General features: G+C 37.9%; 1 protein-coding gene across 1 annotated transcript in view; it reads left to right on the forward strand.

The window, feature by feature from the left end:
* Positions 1 to 17,875, forward strand: part of FBN2 (fibrillin 2) — a 253,809-nt gene that overhangs the window by 113,058 nt on the left and 122,876 nt on the right. Inside the window, exon 8 of the mRNA XM_059693719.1 lies at positions 12,218 to 12,343. Within this exon, the coding sequence (XP_059549702.1) occupies positions 12,218 to 12,343 (126 nt within the window). The remainder of the gene's footprint in view (positions 1 to 12,217; positions 12,344 to 17,875) is intronic.

A 17,875-nucleotide genomic window follows, 5' to 3' on the forward strand; every position in this document is an offset into this window, starting at 1 on the left:
ACATGTTTATGGATGTTATTCCAGAAAATACTGTTGATTAGAACAAAGATCGTATTACATTTTTTTTTTTTATAAAGACTTAATTTTTTAGAGCAGTTTTAGGATCCTAGCAAAATTGCGATGAAGGTACTAAGATTTTCCATATACTCCCTGCCCCCACACATGCACTGCATCTTTCATTATCAACATCCCCACCAGAGAGATACGTTTGTTACAGTAATTAACCACATCAACACATCATAATCACTCGAAGTCCATGGTTTACCTAAGAGTTCTGTTGTACATTTCATGGATTTGGACAAATTTAAAATGATATGTATCCATCATTATAGTATCACACTGAGTATTTTCACTGCCCTAAAAGTTCTCTCATATTAAATTTTTTAAATGAAATATATATCTATATATATAAAAGCCTAATATGCTGTGTCCCACCAATCGGTCAACCATTCGGTTGACCGCTCGACCAGTCACTATGACATGCACTGACCACAAGGGAGCAGACACTCCAACTGGTAGGGTACTGGGCGAGATGGCTGGGCATGCCCTGGAGCCAATCTCCTGCAGTTCCTCCCAGGACTCTAAAATATTACTTCTAATTAATTTCCTTTCAATGTGCATGAATTTGTGCACCAGGCCTCTGGTATATTAATAAAACTATAAAGACTGGCTTATTATACAGTGAGGTACTATTAGCTGTTAACAAGGCTGTGGGAAAGAGAAATTCTAACACATTTATAATAATAAAAGAGTAATATGCTAATTAGACTGGACAGCCAAATGACCTTGCGGACGTCGTTCCAAACATCTTTCTGGATACAGCCACAGCGGAGGGGACTGAGGCAGAGGCAGTTAGGGGCAATCAGGCAGGCAGGCAGGTAAGCAGTTAGGGGCAATTAGGCAGGCAGGTGAGTGATTGGGGGCGAAGAGGCAGGCAGGCGAGCAGTTAGGGGTGATCAGGCAGGCAGGCAAATGGTTAGGGGCGATCAAGCAGGCAGGTAGAGTAGTTAGGGGCGATCAGGCAGGCAGGCAGGCAGGTGAGTGGTTAGGAGCCAGAGGTCCTGGATTGCAAGAGGGATGTCTGACTGCCCCAAAGGGCTCCTAGATTGCAAGAGGGTGCAGGCTGGGCTGAGGGACCACCCTCCCTGTCCCCCCTCCCCGTGCATGAATTTCATGCACTGGGCCACTAGTATATATATATATATATATATATATATATATATATATATATATATATTAAAAGGTAATACTATAGATGATTCAGTGATAAAGCAATAGGTAAGGAGATGTGGCTCTTTGATGACTGGAGTTTGAAAAATGATATTGTAAGATTTATCATCATCATCATCATCATCATCATCATCATCAGAAAGCTATTTGACTTCCCAAAATGAATGTTCTTCAACTGGAACTCAGAGTTGCCATTATGTTTGCCAAAGAGTTCCAAAGGGAAAATAATGCCCTGCAAAGATCGTGGTAAATTTAGCTTTATTATCTTTCTTTGTAGGTCTACCTTTCTTACCTCCAACTACAAGTTTCTATTCTTGCTGCCCTTCTTTATATAATATTGGTCCTTTCCTAATCTCTACTATTACCTAGAGTGCAGTTGGAAACCTGGCCATTTCTAAAATTAAAAGAAAGTGCTCTCAACATTGTTAATGTCATTTCAGGTTGTTCTACTTTTATGCATCTACCTGTAAGTTATATGGGATATGAATCAGTGCATCACTCAAAAAGAAGCGATGTGTGTGTTATCGCAGTCAGTATTGTATTTTATTTTTTAAAAAGGAACAAAAATATTAGCAAACTTTTCCTAAAACTTCTGTTTAACATGAAGGAATATACAAAAGTGCTTTTAATGATATTTTGAAAAAAATATCAGAGGTTGCTTTCTTGTTTTGTTGGTTCTAAGCATAACAGATTTGAAGCCTTTGAAGATACTTTGTAATAGAAAACATTTGAAGTTTACTAAAAAATTTTTCGTCCAATTCTTTAGTAAAACCATATTGTGAATATTTAGTTGTAGGCTTAGAAAATTAATTCAACTTAACAAACTCATACAATACAGCTATTCACAAATTAGATTATCATAATTTTTTTCTCCCACATGGAAGATTTTCTCTTAATTTATCATGATAGAAAAATATTTTTCATAATTAACTAGTAAAGAAAAACAGGAAGTAAAGCATTCTGGCATTTATTTGAAATTTGATTTTATATTTTAAAGTATTTCCTGTATATTTTTTCCTTATAGCTTCAAGATGGAAGATTGTTATTTTTGATGTTTTCTTTTCACAAAGTATAATGTTGCAATTTTATATAAACTGGATACTAGTGTATATAGGATTTATAGTAGCTAGATAATTAAATATTAATATTTCTATCTGGAATCAAACTATGTAGATCTCATAAGTAAAATGTTCTAGAATATGTTCCTATTTAAGAAAGTAATTAAAATTTAGGAATGTTACTATACAATATGTAACTACTGTCTTTATCATTTGCATAACTTTTGAGTAATAGGAATGAGATGAGGGAGAAAAGGAGGTGGAGAGAAAGGGGAAGATTGTCCTGCCTTCAGTGGTTCATACCTCACCTCCAGGCTGTGTAAAAAGAGAATCCTTAAAGAGGTTGAAGAGAACTAACAGTAGTGAGGATCATTTTTGGAAACTGTTGTCTATGAACCAGAGTGTGGGGAGTGAATGTATGTTTCTCATCTGCCCAATCAGGACCTCAAAGAAAGGAGATGAGTTGTCCAGATAACTTCCTATGGATAAGTAACAGTTCTGTCCTGCACCATAAAGTAATCATTCAAGATGCAGTGTGAATGTGTCTATGCTCCAGTAGCCTGGTTAGAGTGTGACCTGAGTGAGATCCAGTCAAGGTCTTGCTGAGCCTCCCATGTTAGCCATTTTAAATTTGCCACTTGGCTCAGAGAATGCTAATGGATAGCATGCATCACCCCGTTGAACAGATCAGTTTAATTGAAGCTGAGCCTTAGGAATGAGCTCTCTGTCTTCACATATCTGCTCTTGTATGCGTTTTGTGTATAATACACAGATATGTCTGTAATTCAGTGTGTGTACAGTTACTTGTTGAATCTAAACTGACTGTATATCAATGTAACCTGTCAGATGAATAAGGAAATAAGGAAATCAAACAAACCCAAGAAAACACATCTATACTAATTCAAAGATTAACTTTCTTTATAAGAATTGCTCACAGTCTTGTAACTGAACATACCATTTTTGTTATTTTCTTTTAATGGTAATAAGTATGAAAAGCACAGAGATTAATGAACATGTATGAGATACTTTTATAATGGAATATAGGATAGATTTCTTTTCCACTGGATGTCATTTATTTAGAAGATACAAAATAAGTGACTTGATGCATCATTAGAGTATCAATAAAAGATCAAGATTTCTTAAATTGCCGTTATTACTGCATTGTGCCAAAATATTTTTAAAATCCTGGGGATTTTATGATTACATCTTAATGTATTGATGTTTAACAAGAAAAAATGGGAACAGAAAATATTAAATTCTTGCATCTTTGCCAAGTCCAAATGGTTATAGTGAATTTAACTTTGGAATTTCCTGACATTTGTGTTGTTGAAAGTGTAGGTTTTACTCAACAGTAAGGGAGCCTTTTGATTTAATTTCCCTATATTTAAATATTTTTAGGTAATTGTAGAAGGCAGGGAGGATTAGAAGAAAGGAAGATTCTGGAGGACATAATTTTAACAGCTTACCATTCAATTGTTAAAAGTATTTTCCTAAAGAAACTCAGCTTCATCATCTTAAGTCTTCAATATTTTAAAAATTATAAATAATTTGGTCTTATTTATCTTGGACTAACAAAATGTTTCCACCCAGAGTAAATTAAAAAGAAAAGAAAAAAGAGAAGGAAAGAAAGGAAAGGAAAAGTCACTGCTGGCAAATAGCTACACTTCCAAAGAAATACCATTTTGGAATGCAGACCAAAAATTTAAGCTCATAATGTTTGACTATGTTATCAGTAACTTTAATGCATTTTGAAATAGAAATAGCTTTCCAACTGTTGCTGTAATGTTAAAATGCACTGTGATGGAATTGCCTCTTGTTGCCTTTAATTCATGCCTGAGTTACTTACTCCAAATTAGTACTTACAAAGGTGCAGTATTAATTTCAAGCCAAAAGGGAACCATTCATTACATTGCTACCATAGTAACCCTTTTAATAATGCTATTATTTTGCCCACGTAGACCCAAAACTCTTAATTAAAAAGTTCCTATTAATATTAACAAACAGAAACTATTTTAAAAATGTACTTCCCTAGATCAATAACAAGAGGAAAAAGGGATCAAGAAGGAATATATAATCTTTCTATGGTAAAACCCTGAAATAACACAAAAATTCTGACATTACATGACAGATAGTAGGCTTCTGTCCTCTACATGGCCCCTGGTGTTTTCTGTCTTTCTAAAAAATGGTATCCTTTTCATTTTCCCTTTGGGCTACTGCCCTCTTTTTTCCTTTCTCTTCACATCCAACTTTAGAATTATTTACAGTCATTCTCTACTTTCTTTCTTCTGACTTATTCTTGAACGCATTGTAATTTAGGGAATATCCTCACCAGTCAAGTAAAACTAATTTCATCAGGATCACTAGATGGACTTTTCCCATTCCTATAAAAAAATTATAGAGTAAGATTCCCAAAAGAGGACACAGATTTCTCCTATGTAGCTGCCTCTGAGTCATGCGTGCTTTCAATGTCCCACAGTTCGCTCACACTCATACACAGACTTTAGCTCCACTAAACCCACTCTACATGTTCCTTACCAGCATTTCTCATGTCATCCATCTCAGTGATTGACCCAACTATCCATCCATTCTCTTGCCCAAGACAGAAATCTGGGTACCACTCTCAATACCTCCCTTTCCTGACACAACCATTTTATCCCAAGACATTTGGATAGATTCTACTTCCTAAATATATTTTGAGTTGATCCACTTTTCTACCTTCATCACCACTGTCTCTCTTCTCTATCTTTGGGGCGGCTTTCTTTGAGGTCTCTCTATCTCCTGCTTGTTGCACTCTATTCCCTTTTCCATATTGCAGCCATGGTGATCTTTCCAGAACACAAATTTAGTCATGTAACTCCCTTGTTTGAATCCCCTGTTCTCAGGATAAAGTTCCTGCATGTCGTCCTCTGCTTACCTCTCCAGCCTCCTTTCTTCCAACATGCTCTGTGACTCAAGACACATTAACATTTACTTAGTTCCTCAAATAAATTATGCTCTCTGTTGCCTTGTCTCTGTGTGTGCTCTTTACTCTGCTTGGAAAACAATATTCCATTTCATTGCCATAGCCTCTGGTAGACCTATGTATTATGTTTCAGTTTAACTGTCAGTTTCCTGTGGAAGTTTTTCTTGACCCATTTCTCCTCTGCACTTGTTCTCCTCTAGTTTTTATCACACAATGTCATCATTGGGCATAACTCTGATCTCCTGGCCACCACTGGCAGCTTCTGGGGAAGGAGTCCAGCAAACCCCTAGTTTCAGCTGTCTCTCTGCTTTGCAGTTCTGTTTCTGGTCCAAGGAAATGTTTATCTTGTATTTTGAAACCAGCTGGGTCTTTTTGTTTTCTCTTTTTATATGTCATCTGTCACTGCTATGTGTTTGGAGCAGAAGGGGAGTACTGAAGTATCTTGACTAGAAGTCAAAATCTGCATGTGTTAATAAGCTGTCCAGGTGATTCTTAAGCACATGAAAGTTTTGTACATAAGTACTCTGTTTTATTCTATTGAAAAGACTGAGCTATTTGATGTGAACTTATTCAAGCTCAGATTCCCTCTATTACTACATCTGCATTTTCCATTTCCCTGAGTTTGATGAATTATCTTTCCATCTTTCCAGAGAAAAAAATGTTCCAACTCTGCACTTAATTCTTTCACTGTTCTAGACTCCTTCTAACTCTTGCCATTAATTAGTTAAGTTTCTAGCTTGTATCTCTTCTCTTTCCTGACACCTCCTCTTTACCTACAGTCAAAGCCATCCTAATACACATTAACACAGAACTTTTCTCCTCCAGCTCTCTCTTCCAGCTCTTATATATCATTGATCAGTTGCCTCCTGTATGCCCCCTACTGGGGATAGAGCCCACAACCCAGGTATGGAATCGAACCTGGAATCCTTCAGTCCGCAGGCCGATGAGCTATCCACTGAGCCAAACTAGCTAGGGCATCTCCTCCATCTCTTTAATCACCCTCATGATACTCTTTCTTTCTGACCAGAAAACTTACTATTAAGAAGGCAATGCTTCCTAAATTGATCTTTAAATAAAACACATTATTCATTAAAATGCTTTTTTTTTTTTTTAGCAGAAATTGACGATCTGATTCTAAGGTTCATATGGAAATTCATATATAAATCATGTATCATATGTAGGACATATATAAAGAACTCTTACTATTCAATTATAAAAATACAACTCAATTAAAAACTGAGCAAAATAATTGAATAGTAGTATCCAAAGAAGAGTTATAAAAAGCCAGTAATCACACGAAAATGTGTGCAACATCATTAGTCATTAGGGAAGTGCAAACCAAAACTGTGGTGTGATAGCACTTTACACCATTACAATAAAAAAGATAATGATGAGTGTTTGCAGGATGTGGAGAAATTGGAATTTCCATATATTGCTAGTGATACTGTAAAATATTACAGCTACTTTGGAAAACAATTTGGCAGTTTCTTAATAGTTATTATACGACAGCAATTTCACTTCTGTGTATATACTCAAGTGACATGAAAACATATCTTAATATAACTAGTATTCAAATGTGCATAACAGCTTTATTTATAATAGCCCCAAAATGGAAACAACTCAAATACCATCAAGTGATGAATGGATAAATAAAATGTGGTATGTCCATACAGTGGAATATTATTCAACAATCTGAAGGTATGAAGTACTGATATATGCCACAACATGGATTAACCTTGAAAACATTATGCTCAGTGAAAGAAACCAGTCATGAAAGATCAGATATTGTATGAATCCATTTATATGAAATGTTTAGAACAGGTAAATCTATAAAGACAGATTAGTTAGTATTACTTAGTTATAGGTTAGTTATTGCCTAGCGCTTGGAAGAAGACAGAGAGACTACTAATGAGATGGAACTACTTTTGGGAGGATGAAAATGTTCTCAAATTAGGTTGTAATGATGGTTGCACAATCCTATGAATATATTAAAAACCATTGAATTTCATACTTTAAATAAAAGTGAATTACATTACCACACAATTATTGTATTTAAATAAGGCTGTTTATAAATATACAGTGAAATTCTGTGTATACCTTGCTTTCAAAATCTGAAAAGGGGAAAGAAAACATTAATTTTCCATTACAACTTCTTTTATTTCAATAATGCTTATGTCCTTTAAAAAGCTTGAAATAGTTAGCAATTTATTGTGTTTAAACTTTGGTCATGAATATTCCTAATTTTAAACAGTATATGAATTATTAGAAGTTGAATATCAAACAGAATATACTCTTTATACAAAAAAAAATTATACAGAATGGCCAAATACATAAAGTTCCTTGGCATACATGGAAATAAAATATTCTAAGAACACATTAAAAAAACAAAATTTGTTGATGTTCTAATTCTCTGTAACACAATTGTTCCATGGATTGCTTTTATGTATGACATGTACATATTGGAACTGACAATCTCTAGGGCACTGTTCTTAGAATTCAGTGATATCTGAGATCACACTTAGCACTACTTACCAAATTATTCATTATATTCTGCTTTGAGTAAGATTTACAGTAAATGTTGTAAATGTTGGTTGACAAATATGAGGTTATGTGGTTTGGCAGTCAGTAACCTGTCAGATGGTTTTGCTTAGATCTAGTTTTCTTTATAAAAAAGAACACACAAAAAAAACGTGTTCAGCCTCTTCAAATTATCAAACACTTTCCACTCCTCTCTCTTTACCTTTCCATGGCACACTTAAAAACCGCCTCCTTTCTTTTTTTTAATATATTTTGATTTTTTACAGAGAGGAAGGGAGAGGGATAGAGAGTTAGAAACATCGATGAGAGAGAAACATCTATCAGCTGCCTCCTGCACACCCCCCACTGGAGATATGCCCGCAACCAAGGTACATGCCCTTGACCAGAATCGAACCTGGGACCCTTCAGTCCGCAGGCCGACGCTCTATCCACTGAGCCAAACTGGTCAGGGCCCGCCTTCTTTTTGACAGTGTTCTTTCTTAGCCTCCATTCATCATACTCTTCCTATTACTTCCCTAACCTTCCCTTCCCAGCCTCCTATACTGGCCTTTCTTCCTTTGACTTTCACTTAGATGGTGGTGGTTCTCAGAGTTCCCTCCTTAAGTTCAACTCTTTTCATTTATGTGTTGTCTTTGAGATCCAATCTATTGTTACAACTTCAAAATGCAATTCATGGAGTTGCTGATAAATCACAAATGTACATATTTATGCCTTACATCTTTACTGAGTTTCAAATTTTTAGTGGCGCAATTGGAATTTCTGCCTGTTTCTCTCAAACATCTCAAGTTCAAAATGTCCCAAACTCAACTTAATCTCAAAATATGTTCTTCCCTCTGTGTCACATTCTCTATTATTAGTCTAAAGCTAATTGCATTCCCACTTGCCACTGTCATTGGTTCAGGACTCTATTCCAATCAGCACATTCTCCTGACTAGAGGAGTTTTCAAAAATAAGCATGTGACTCATTGAGGACATTAAAACAAAGGGTAAGCTTTGCTTGGTTTTCTTTGGAAAAAGTTTTCTTGCTCTTAGGAGAGAATCACAAGAGACACCCTCTCTTCTGCTTGATGTCCCAGTCAAAGGTCTAGCCTACAACTGCTACGGCCATGTTGCTTCTATCAAGGAAGGCACCCTCAGGATAACGTCGGAGCACAGAGGAGGGCATGGCTGAGTGTATCTCACAGAAACCAGTCCTGAAGTCCATGCCCCTTCTGAACTTTCAGATATGCAAGCTATTAAATTTCTGGTTAATGTCAGTTTGGATCAGATTTTCTATTATATGCAGACCAAAGCCTCCAAACTGATAAACTTTTTAAAAAAGTTAATAGAAGGTAGGTGGAGGCACATTAGGTATGCAGAGCATGAATGAAAATAATTCCCATTAAACAAATGGCTTCCCCATGAATATACATAGGCACATTTGTATATATCTAGGCAATATACACTTTATATTTGAGAAGATAATACTTCCAAACATACTAGTAGCCCTGCGCATGAATCTGTGTGCCAGTAGGTCGCTGCTGCCCTCCTGTAGCTCTCCACCGGCTTCTGACCTCCTGTAGCTCCCCCACCCCCCACCCCTCATAGCTTGCTGCCCTGCCCCGTCCTGTAGCTCTCTGCCACCTGCTTGTAGCCAGTAGGTCACTGCCGCCCTCCTGTAGCTGTCCACCCACTGCCCCATCCTCCGGTGGCTCCCTCCGCCCCGCCCCTGCCCCCATAGCTTGCTGCCCTGCCCCCTCCTGTAGCTCTCAGCAGCCTGCTTGTACCTCGCTGGCCCACCCTCCTGCTGATCTGTGATCTGGTCATGAAGTGTTTGGTCGTTATGCCTCAGGGCATAATGGCTGATTAGCATATTCCTCTCTTTTTATATAGGATGCTTTTGAAGAAATGATACTACAAAAGAGTTAAATGCATACATCCTTCTTAACATAAATATTAATGCTAAATTTAAGTTTAAATGGATGAATAAATATTGGGCATGGCTACATTGAAATGCAGTAAAAAAAGAAAAAAAAGACACCAAATGTTTTAATTTAAAAATTTTTGGAGGGAGTCTAGCTCAAAAATAAATGAAAAACATTCTTATTTTTCATATAGAATTCTTAAATACTTTGCCGAGAGCCTTTTACATGTAATTATTTTGACTGTAACCTTTTAAAATTCCTACTCAATTCTAAGGAGAATTGTGAAACATGGAGTTTTTGAACAATAAAATATTTAACACAAAACCCACAAATTTAATATCATTTCATGAGATCTTCTATGTTCCAAATATTTTTCTCCTTAAAAAAGAAAATGTTAAACATCTTTCAGTTGTTTACTCTTTTTGTTGTCAGGAAGGATATTTGGAAGTAGAGAACAAAGAAGTTCTTTATTATGAAAGGAAATGCCAAGAAATGAGAGTTAATGGTTAAATGAAAGACTTAAGTTCTTAATTTTTAAGAATTTGGATTAATCCCGAGCCCCGTAAGTGCCTTGACTGTTGGTATAACTGTGGATGTAAGAGGGTCAGAGGCAGGTTTTCTGGCTCTCCACTTTTGCACTTCTTGCTGCTGTGCTTGGTGTGCTTCTCTCTCTCTCTCGCTCTCTCTCTCTCTCTCTCTCTCTCTCTCTCTCTTTTTTTTTTTTTGTCTTCCTTGTCCAGAAGTGATTGATTAATTTATTTGGTTAACCAAGTACAACTATTCTAGTGTTCTTTCTCTTCTGCATCCAGTTCAGTTTTTTTAGGATGCACTGAGCTAAGACAGCAAACACAAGATGCAACGGGTCTTAATTTTGTACACATGGTTTCATTTTGTTGGATTAAGTCTGATGGTAACTCACCAAATTACATATATGCCCCTCCTGTAGTCAGTTCCTGTTAGAATTCGGATCTCTCCTGGGGAGTTGGTAGATTTTGATTTGTACAATTGTGCCTTCAGTGGTTGACTATTAAGCCTCAAATAAAGATATTATTTTAGAGAATGTCTGAATCTGGTAATTTTTTTATATGCATATTCCAAGAAAACGCATGAGCATATAGTTATTTCATGATGCAGCTTGTAAGCAAGAGTGATAGAATAAATGGGAAAGAAAAGGATAAATGAATAGACTTATAGAGGAATTCAAGAAAGGTATTGCCGACCTGGCTGGTGTGGCTCAGTGGTTGAGCATCGATCTATGAACCAGCAGGCCACGGTTCAGTTCCCGGTCAGGGCACATGCCCGGGTTGCAGGCTGGATCCCCAGTAGGCGGCATGCAAGAGGCAGCCAATTAGTGATTCCTTCTCATCATTGATTTTTCTATCCCTCTCTTCCTCTCCCTTCCTCTCTGAAATCAATAAAAATATATATTGAAAAAAAGAAAGGCATTGCCAACTATTTTTATAATAATTTTTTCTTGTATTTACAATAACATTTTCCTTTGTTTTTATTAATACATTTCTAAAAAAAATAAATGTAACTAAAAAAACTAAATGCTCAAGTTCATATTTCAGTAATTATTTGTTTGTGTCTTTTAGTATTGGTCTCTGTATTCACTGGGCTTTACTAGCTCTGTTCCTTAGAAAGGACAGCCAACTCCCAGCAGGCATAGCTGGATTTTCCTCACAATGGCTCATTTCCTTTTCAGTGTATTAACAATTAGTGCCCAGTATACCAAATTATAGCTTTGACTTTCCACCTCTCGATGCTTATTGAACTAGAAGAAAAGTACATTAAAGCTTATATAAATGGCCAGGTTTCCTGCTTTAGTGAAAGTTTAAAAGAAAGCAGACCTTTCATTAATGTGAAAGGGAATAGACTAGTCCCAGCATTGAGTAAACTGAATGAATTAGCAGGGAGGTACAATAGGAAAACTGGACACCTCCCAAGTTTGCCCTTTGTGGTGTTTCTATATTATTTTAGATTTGGAGTTAATTCCCAGAATGTCAAATATACCCGTATTCAGATGTAAGTACAAAAACATTTCCTGAAGCCAAATAGACCAAAAAATAAAAATAAAAATTGCCACCTTCCATTGGTTCAAAAGATTAGTGTGAAAATTAGCTGTAAAAATTTTAAATGTAGCTACTCCATATTTTAAAATATAATTCCTGTATGTGTTTTTATAAAGGCTGTAGTAGGATAATTCCTAACTGATGTAGAATGGAAACTAAAACGTTGACATTTTTACTTATTTCCAATTTAAATTGCATTTGGGAGGGGAAAAAAAGGACATAGAGTTTTGCTTTAGTTGGCCTTGTTTTACTGCCATGGGAGTTTACTTTCATCTAAGTTCCCATAGATATGTGTGAGAAATTCTTTAGGGCCTGAAACAAGAGTATCTTCAGGGTTATATGATCTGACCTAATCAACCATGATTGCACTCATACTCTTTTTTTTTAAAATCCCTTCTAAAAGCTATTTAATGAAGGCCTTTCTCACTGTCTTCTCCTTCTTCCCTTGATTAGACATCGATGAGTGCAGCGTCATTCCTGGGATATGTGAAACTGGCGAATGCTCCAACACCGTGGGAAGCTATTTTTGCATTTGTCCACGTGGATACGTAACCTCAACTGATGGCTCTCGGTGCATTGGTAAGCCTTGTGTTTTTGAAAGCACAATACACTGCTTCTTTATAATGACAAAACAGCCCAAACAGGTATGAAGATGGCAACGATTATAAAACCATTGGGAAAATGGCTGAAAGAGTTGTTTAAAATAAACGGTACCACTATTGAGAGATTGATAGACCAGATGCTCTTTGCAAAGACTTCAGTTTCAGAAGCCATCTGGGTTTGTTTTATGTTGTCAGAGTCATTTTTGAAATGAAGAAAAACTTCCTCAAGACATTGCTTTTGCCCAGCATTAGCGACACAAAGGCATGAGAAAGATTTTAAAAATTCTGCTTTGGAGAAGAATGTAGTAATTAAATGTTCTTTTGAATCATGAGTATAGTCAGTATCTTATTTACTTAGGCCTTGCTTATTCTAGTGAAAATATTTATGATGGAAAAGTAATGGACACCTTTAATTTTGTTCTTTAACACATTCAAATTAAAGCTAAATATATTTTATGTTCTTCTTTGTTTAGAGAAACGGAACAGTGCTTCTTGATCATGTGTACGTCTGCCATTATTGAGCAAGTCTTAGACTTTGGGGGCATTATGAGATACAGGAATTAGGAAAATTAAGCCAGCACCCAAAAATGGAGTTGCTTGGTTTACTAGAGGATGGTCATCTGGATAATGCCAGTCTCCTATCCCCACCAGGAGGATATGTCAGCAACTGACTGCCAGGCCTCTGTAGATCCTGATGATGGTGCCCAAGTGAACTGGGTTGCTGAAATGGAAATACAGAGTCAGCCCCAACAAAAGGGCTGAGGCCTGAATTCATTTACTAAAATGTACTGATATGCCAGACACTATGCTAGTTCTTTCCATCCAACAGTAAATATGAGAGATATAGATCCTGCTTTAGATAGGGATCGAATCCACAACCTAAGTATGTGCCCTAACTGGGAATTGAATCAGTAATCTTTTCAGTGTATGGGACAAAGCTCCAACCAACTGAACCACATAAGCCAGGGCTCATTTAACATAATTTAACAGCTATGAGAATTGAAAATTAGTAGAACAACCAAAATTGGCTAATTTTCTTTAACTATATAGGAAAATAATGCATACACACACAATCATCTGCTTGAAACAGTTAATGGACTCAACTCTGCAGGAAAAATGTCAACTTGGGAGTCATTACTGAACATCAATGGCTGTATGTCATAGATTTTGGCTTCAGGAAAGTTGTTCTAGAATATGGCTAGAAGAAATGTGGCTGGAGAAATAAATGAGGATTTTACTGTGAATTTCTGGAAATATCAACTAAGGTATATGTAACATTTTATTTGGTAGGCAAGTGGGGAAGGCCTTTCAGAATGAATTGGAATGGAGTTGGGGAGGGGTAAGAAGAAAGACAAGCTAGTTAGAAGGCAGAACTTGGCATAATAAATATTACTGTTTTATATCATATTTCTAAATTATTTCTTTATCCTTGATTTCTTAAATTGCTAAATCCTTCTTTAGTCAGATGACACTTGTTCTTTTTTGTTGTTGTTTGCATTGAAAAGGAGGCATATTCTTCATCATATTCAGATAGTCAAAAATCAAGATTTCTAATGATTTACTGAGGTGGTTGTTTTCTTTAATGTCAGATATTTGGTTTACCATTAAATCATGATAAACTCTCTTTATCTCCTGCCTAGCTATATAAAAGTCCTAAGCCTTTTCTTGGGCATTCAAAGCCCTTTAGAACATGATCCAGACTGTATTCAGGACTCATCTTTCACCCAACACATTTCTCTCATTGTGAACATGAGCACAGTCCAGGTCCTTGCTCACAATATCCCCTCTACCTGAAGCATCTTGATGTCCCCCTCTGTGCTGATTAAAACTAACTGAAAGTCTGGCCCTTCAACGAATAGGATGCCTGACCGACCTAGTTTATGAAAATGTGAAAATCCTCACATTTTATTAATGATTTAGTAAAAGTGCTTTTTAACATTTTTTTAAAATTCTAAAAAAAAACAACAACAAAAATTCAACTGATCCTTCAAGTCCCCAATCAGATACCACATTTCTTTATAGCCATTGCTACCTAATCCACATTCTCTTGGACAAAATTCATCAGCTCCTACCGTATTATTTTTAATTTTCTTCATTCCTGGGTTTACCATATTGTCACAGGAACTTGTGCTTCACTCATTGGCCAAACTGTGAGCTTCATTAGGTCCTGCCTTATGCAGCTTTATGTCTGTGTAATAGTATCTTGCATACAAGTTTGGTCTCAATAAGTCTTCTCTGAATGAATAGCCCAGCCAACAAATGAATGAATGAGATCAGATCAAATGTAAGAATTTTATGCTGGTTAATAACTGCTTTTCATTGTTTCTCACCCTGTTGGACATGATGTGGTGGTACTGAGTTGTGGTCCTAGATGCTCTCAGAGCCTGCGTGAGTTCCTAAGAGTGAGGCATAGTGAGTCCTGTGCAAAGCATGAGTCTCCGTTCATTTCAGTATCACATCCTAAGCCAGGAACAGAGGAAAACCTCTCAGGAGGGGAGAATGACTCTCTAAAATTATGAAATCAATGTTAAAATTAAGTGAGCAACTTAAAATTTTTTTGAATAACTATGTTACATTTGGAATAAGTACATGTTTTCTATACATGAGAAAAAAATAAATCTAACATTCTAATGTGTAAGAAATCTTTGACTTTGATTTTTTAAAATCTGGGTGTATTTTCTTAGATTGAATTTATTTATAATTGAATTTTGTAGGTCATAGATATTCCCATGCTATTTATTTTGTAACCAAATATATGCTAACTATAATAAGTTGGACGAACTCAAAATATTTTTTTGAATGTGAAACTGCATGTTATCTGCAGCTTTATTCTAAGAATGGCACATGCTGAATGCTTCCCTTGCTTATTCTAGTTAACAAATATATCCAAAGTCTATCCCACATTGTAAAGCATCAACAAACTGGCTTCTTCTTTTTCTTTTTAATCCTCACCAGAGGATATGTTTTTTATTAATTTTTAGAGAGAGAGGAAGGGGAAGAGAAAGAGAAACATTGGTCAGCTGCCTCCCATACATACCCCGACCTATGATCTAAGCCACAACCTAGGTATGTGCCCTGACTGGGAATCAAACACAAACCTTTTGGTGTACCAGATGACCATCCATCCAACTCAGCCACCTGGTCACAGTAACTGCCTGTTTCTTTTACGTGTAGGAAAATATTTTCATATGGCATGAGAGCTTAACTAGACATCCTATCTAATAATAGACAAACATGGTAATTGACCGTACCTTCGCTATGCCTCCCATTGGCTAATCAGTGCGATACGCAAATTAACCCAACCAAGATAGCGGCTGGCAGCCATGCAGCTGAAGCAAGCAGGAGGCTTGCTTGCTCCAGTGATGGAGGAAGCCAAGGTTCCCCGCCTGCCGCGGCCCGGCTCTGGTCTCCAAAAGCAACAAACTTTTAATTATAGAAGCTAAACAAACCCCAGATACCTGCTTTCAGCAGGCCGTGGCCTCAGAGCTGGAGCGAGCAGGAGCCAGGTCTCAGCTCCAGTGACGGCAACAAAGTTTCAATTATAGAAGGTAAATAAATCCCAGAATAATAATAATTAAAAAAGAACCAAAGGAGAGGCTGGGAGCTTCAGTCACCAGCCAGCCTGAAAACAGCCCTCAGCCCCTCACCCAGACTGGTCAGGCACCCTAGTGGGGTGTGGCCAGCCTGAAAACAGCCATCAGCCCCTCATCCAGGCTGGCCAGGCACCCCAATGGGGACCCCCCCCCCGAAGGGGGTGTGACCAGCTGCAAACAGCCATCAGCCCCTCACCCAGGCTAGCCAGGCACCCAAGAGGGACCCCCAACCTGATCCAGGACACCCTTCAGGGCAAACCAACCGGCCCCCACCCGTGCACCAGGCCTCTATCCTATATAGTAAAAGGGTAATATGCAAACTGACCCTAACAGCAGAAAGACTGGGAATGACTGGTCACTATGACACACACTGACCACCAGGGGGCAGATGCTCAATGCAGGAGCTGCCCTCTGGTGGTCAGTGCACTCCTACATGGGGGAGCTCTGCTCAGCCACAAGCCAGGCTGATGGCTGCCAGTACAGCGGTGGTGGTGGGAGCCTCTCCTGCCTCCTCAGCAGCGCTAAGGATGTCCTACTGCAGCTTAGGTCTGCTCCCTGCTGGCGAGTGGACATCCCCGAGGGCTGCCGGGCTGCCGGAGGGATGTCTGATTGCCATGTTAGGCCCAATCCCCCGGGGAGCAGGCCTAAGCCAGCAGGTGGTCATCCCCTGAGGGGTCCCAGACTGCGAGAGGGCACAGTCCACGCTGAGGGACCCCCCCCCCCCGAGTGCACAAATTTTTGTGCACCAAGCCTCTAGTCCTATATAATAAAAGCCTAATATGCAAATCAGTGGAATGACCAGTCACTATGATGCACACTGACCACCAGCGGCTGCCCCCAGCCCACAGGCCCCAGGCCAGCCACGGTGCGTGCCAGCAGGGGCCCCCTGATTGCCCTGCCAGTCACCCCATAGATTGGCCCTGATCGCCGGACAGGCTTAGAGACCCTACCCATGTACAAATTTCATGCACCGGGCCTCTAGTTTTAATTATACCAGTAAAAGAGGATAGTTTCCCCATTTAATTTCATGCTAACTATAAAAGTCAAATTCCTAATTTAAATTTATCTGGTGTGTTTCATCAAATTTTTTAAATATCCAGGAAAGAGCTTTATATTTTTAACAGAGTACTAATGTATGTCATTTCTAAAGAGTTGAGACATACCTAATAATATTTTTAGGAGCATTTTTAGTAACACAACTTGATGGCCCTTTTATCATTTTGGAAGTCAGTGTCATTGTCATACCTATGGCATTTTTAATACCTAAGCTTTAGATTGTAATATAGGCAGAAGAGTGACTGGCAGCCACCAATGAGTAAATAATGAATTGACAAGCAGCAAGCATGGAGCAAATTCTGTGTGCAAAATAATGTCACTGCTGCTGTTGTGTAGACAGAGCTCTAGTAGGAACCCTCAGCAGTGGGACTCCCCAGTGCCAGTCAGCAGCGAGTGAAGTTCAAAAAATGAGAGCAAGGGTTTAGAAATCCTTGAAGTAACATGACTTCGCCACAACTTCCAAGTGCTTTACCGTGAGCGTTAAACAAAATTTTCTGTGCACAATATTGCCTTGGAGTATTCTTGAGAAAACAAAACTGGAAAACATAATGTGGGAGGTGGGGAGGAGAGAAAGTTTGAGGCAATTAATTGCTAAGTAATTTTTAGGCAATAAATGCTATAAGTTGAAATGAAAGTCCTGATTATTGTAGTAAAAAATGATCATAGGAAATGAGCACTGATGTTGATCTTGAAAAATGGGCTGGAGCTCCCAAAGGAATTAGGGTCTGCTGAGCAAGGAGAAAGGTGTGAGCAAGATTATAGGTGCTGGGTATTTTGGTGGACTCAGAAGATGGTGAGAAGAGCATGTCTGGGAAAGATTGCTGAATAAAATGGGAAAGATGGGTTGAGATGAAGGGTTC

The sequence above is a fragment of the Myotis daubentonii genome, chromosome 4 (genome assembly GCF_963259705.1).
Source record: "Myotis daubentonii chromosome 4, mMyoDau2.1, whole genome shotgun sequence".
Taxonomy (NCBI): Eukaryota; Metazoa; Chordata; class Mammalia; order Chiroptera; family Vespertilionidae; genus Myotis; species Myotis daubentonii.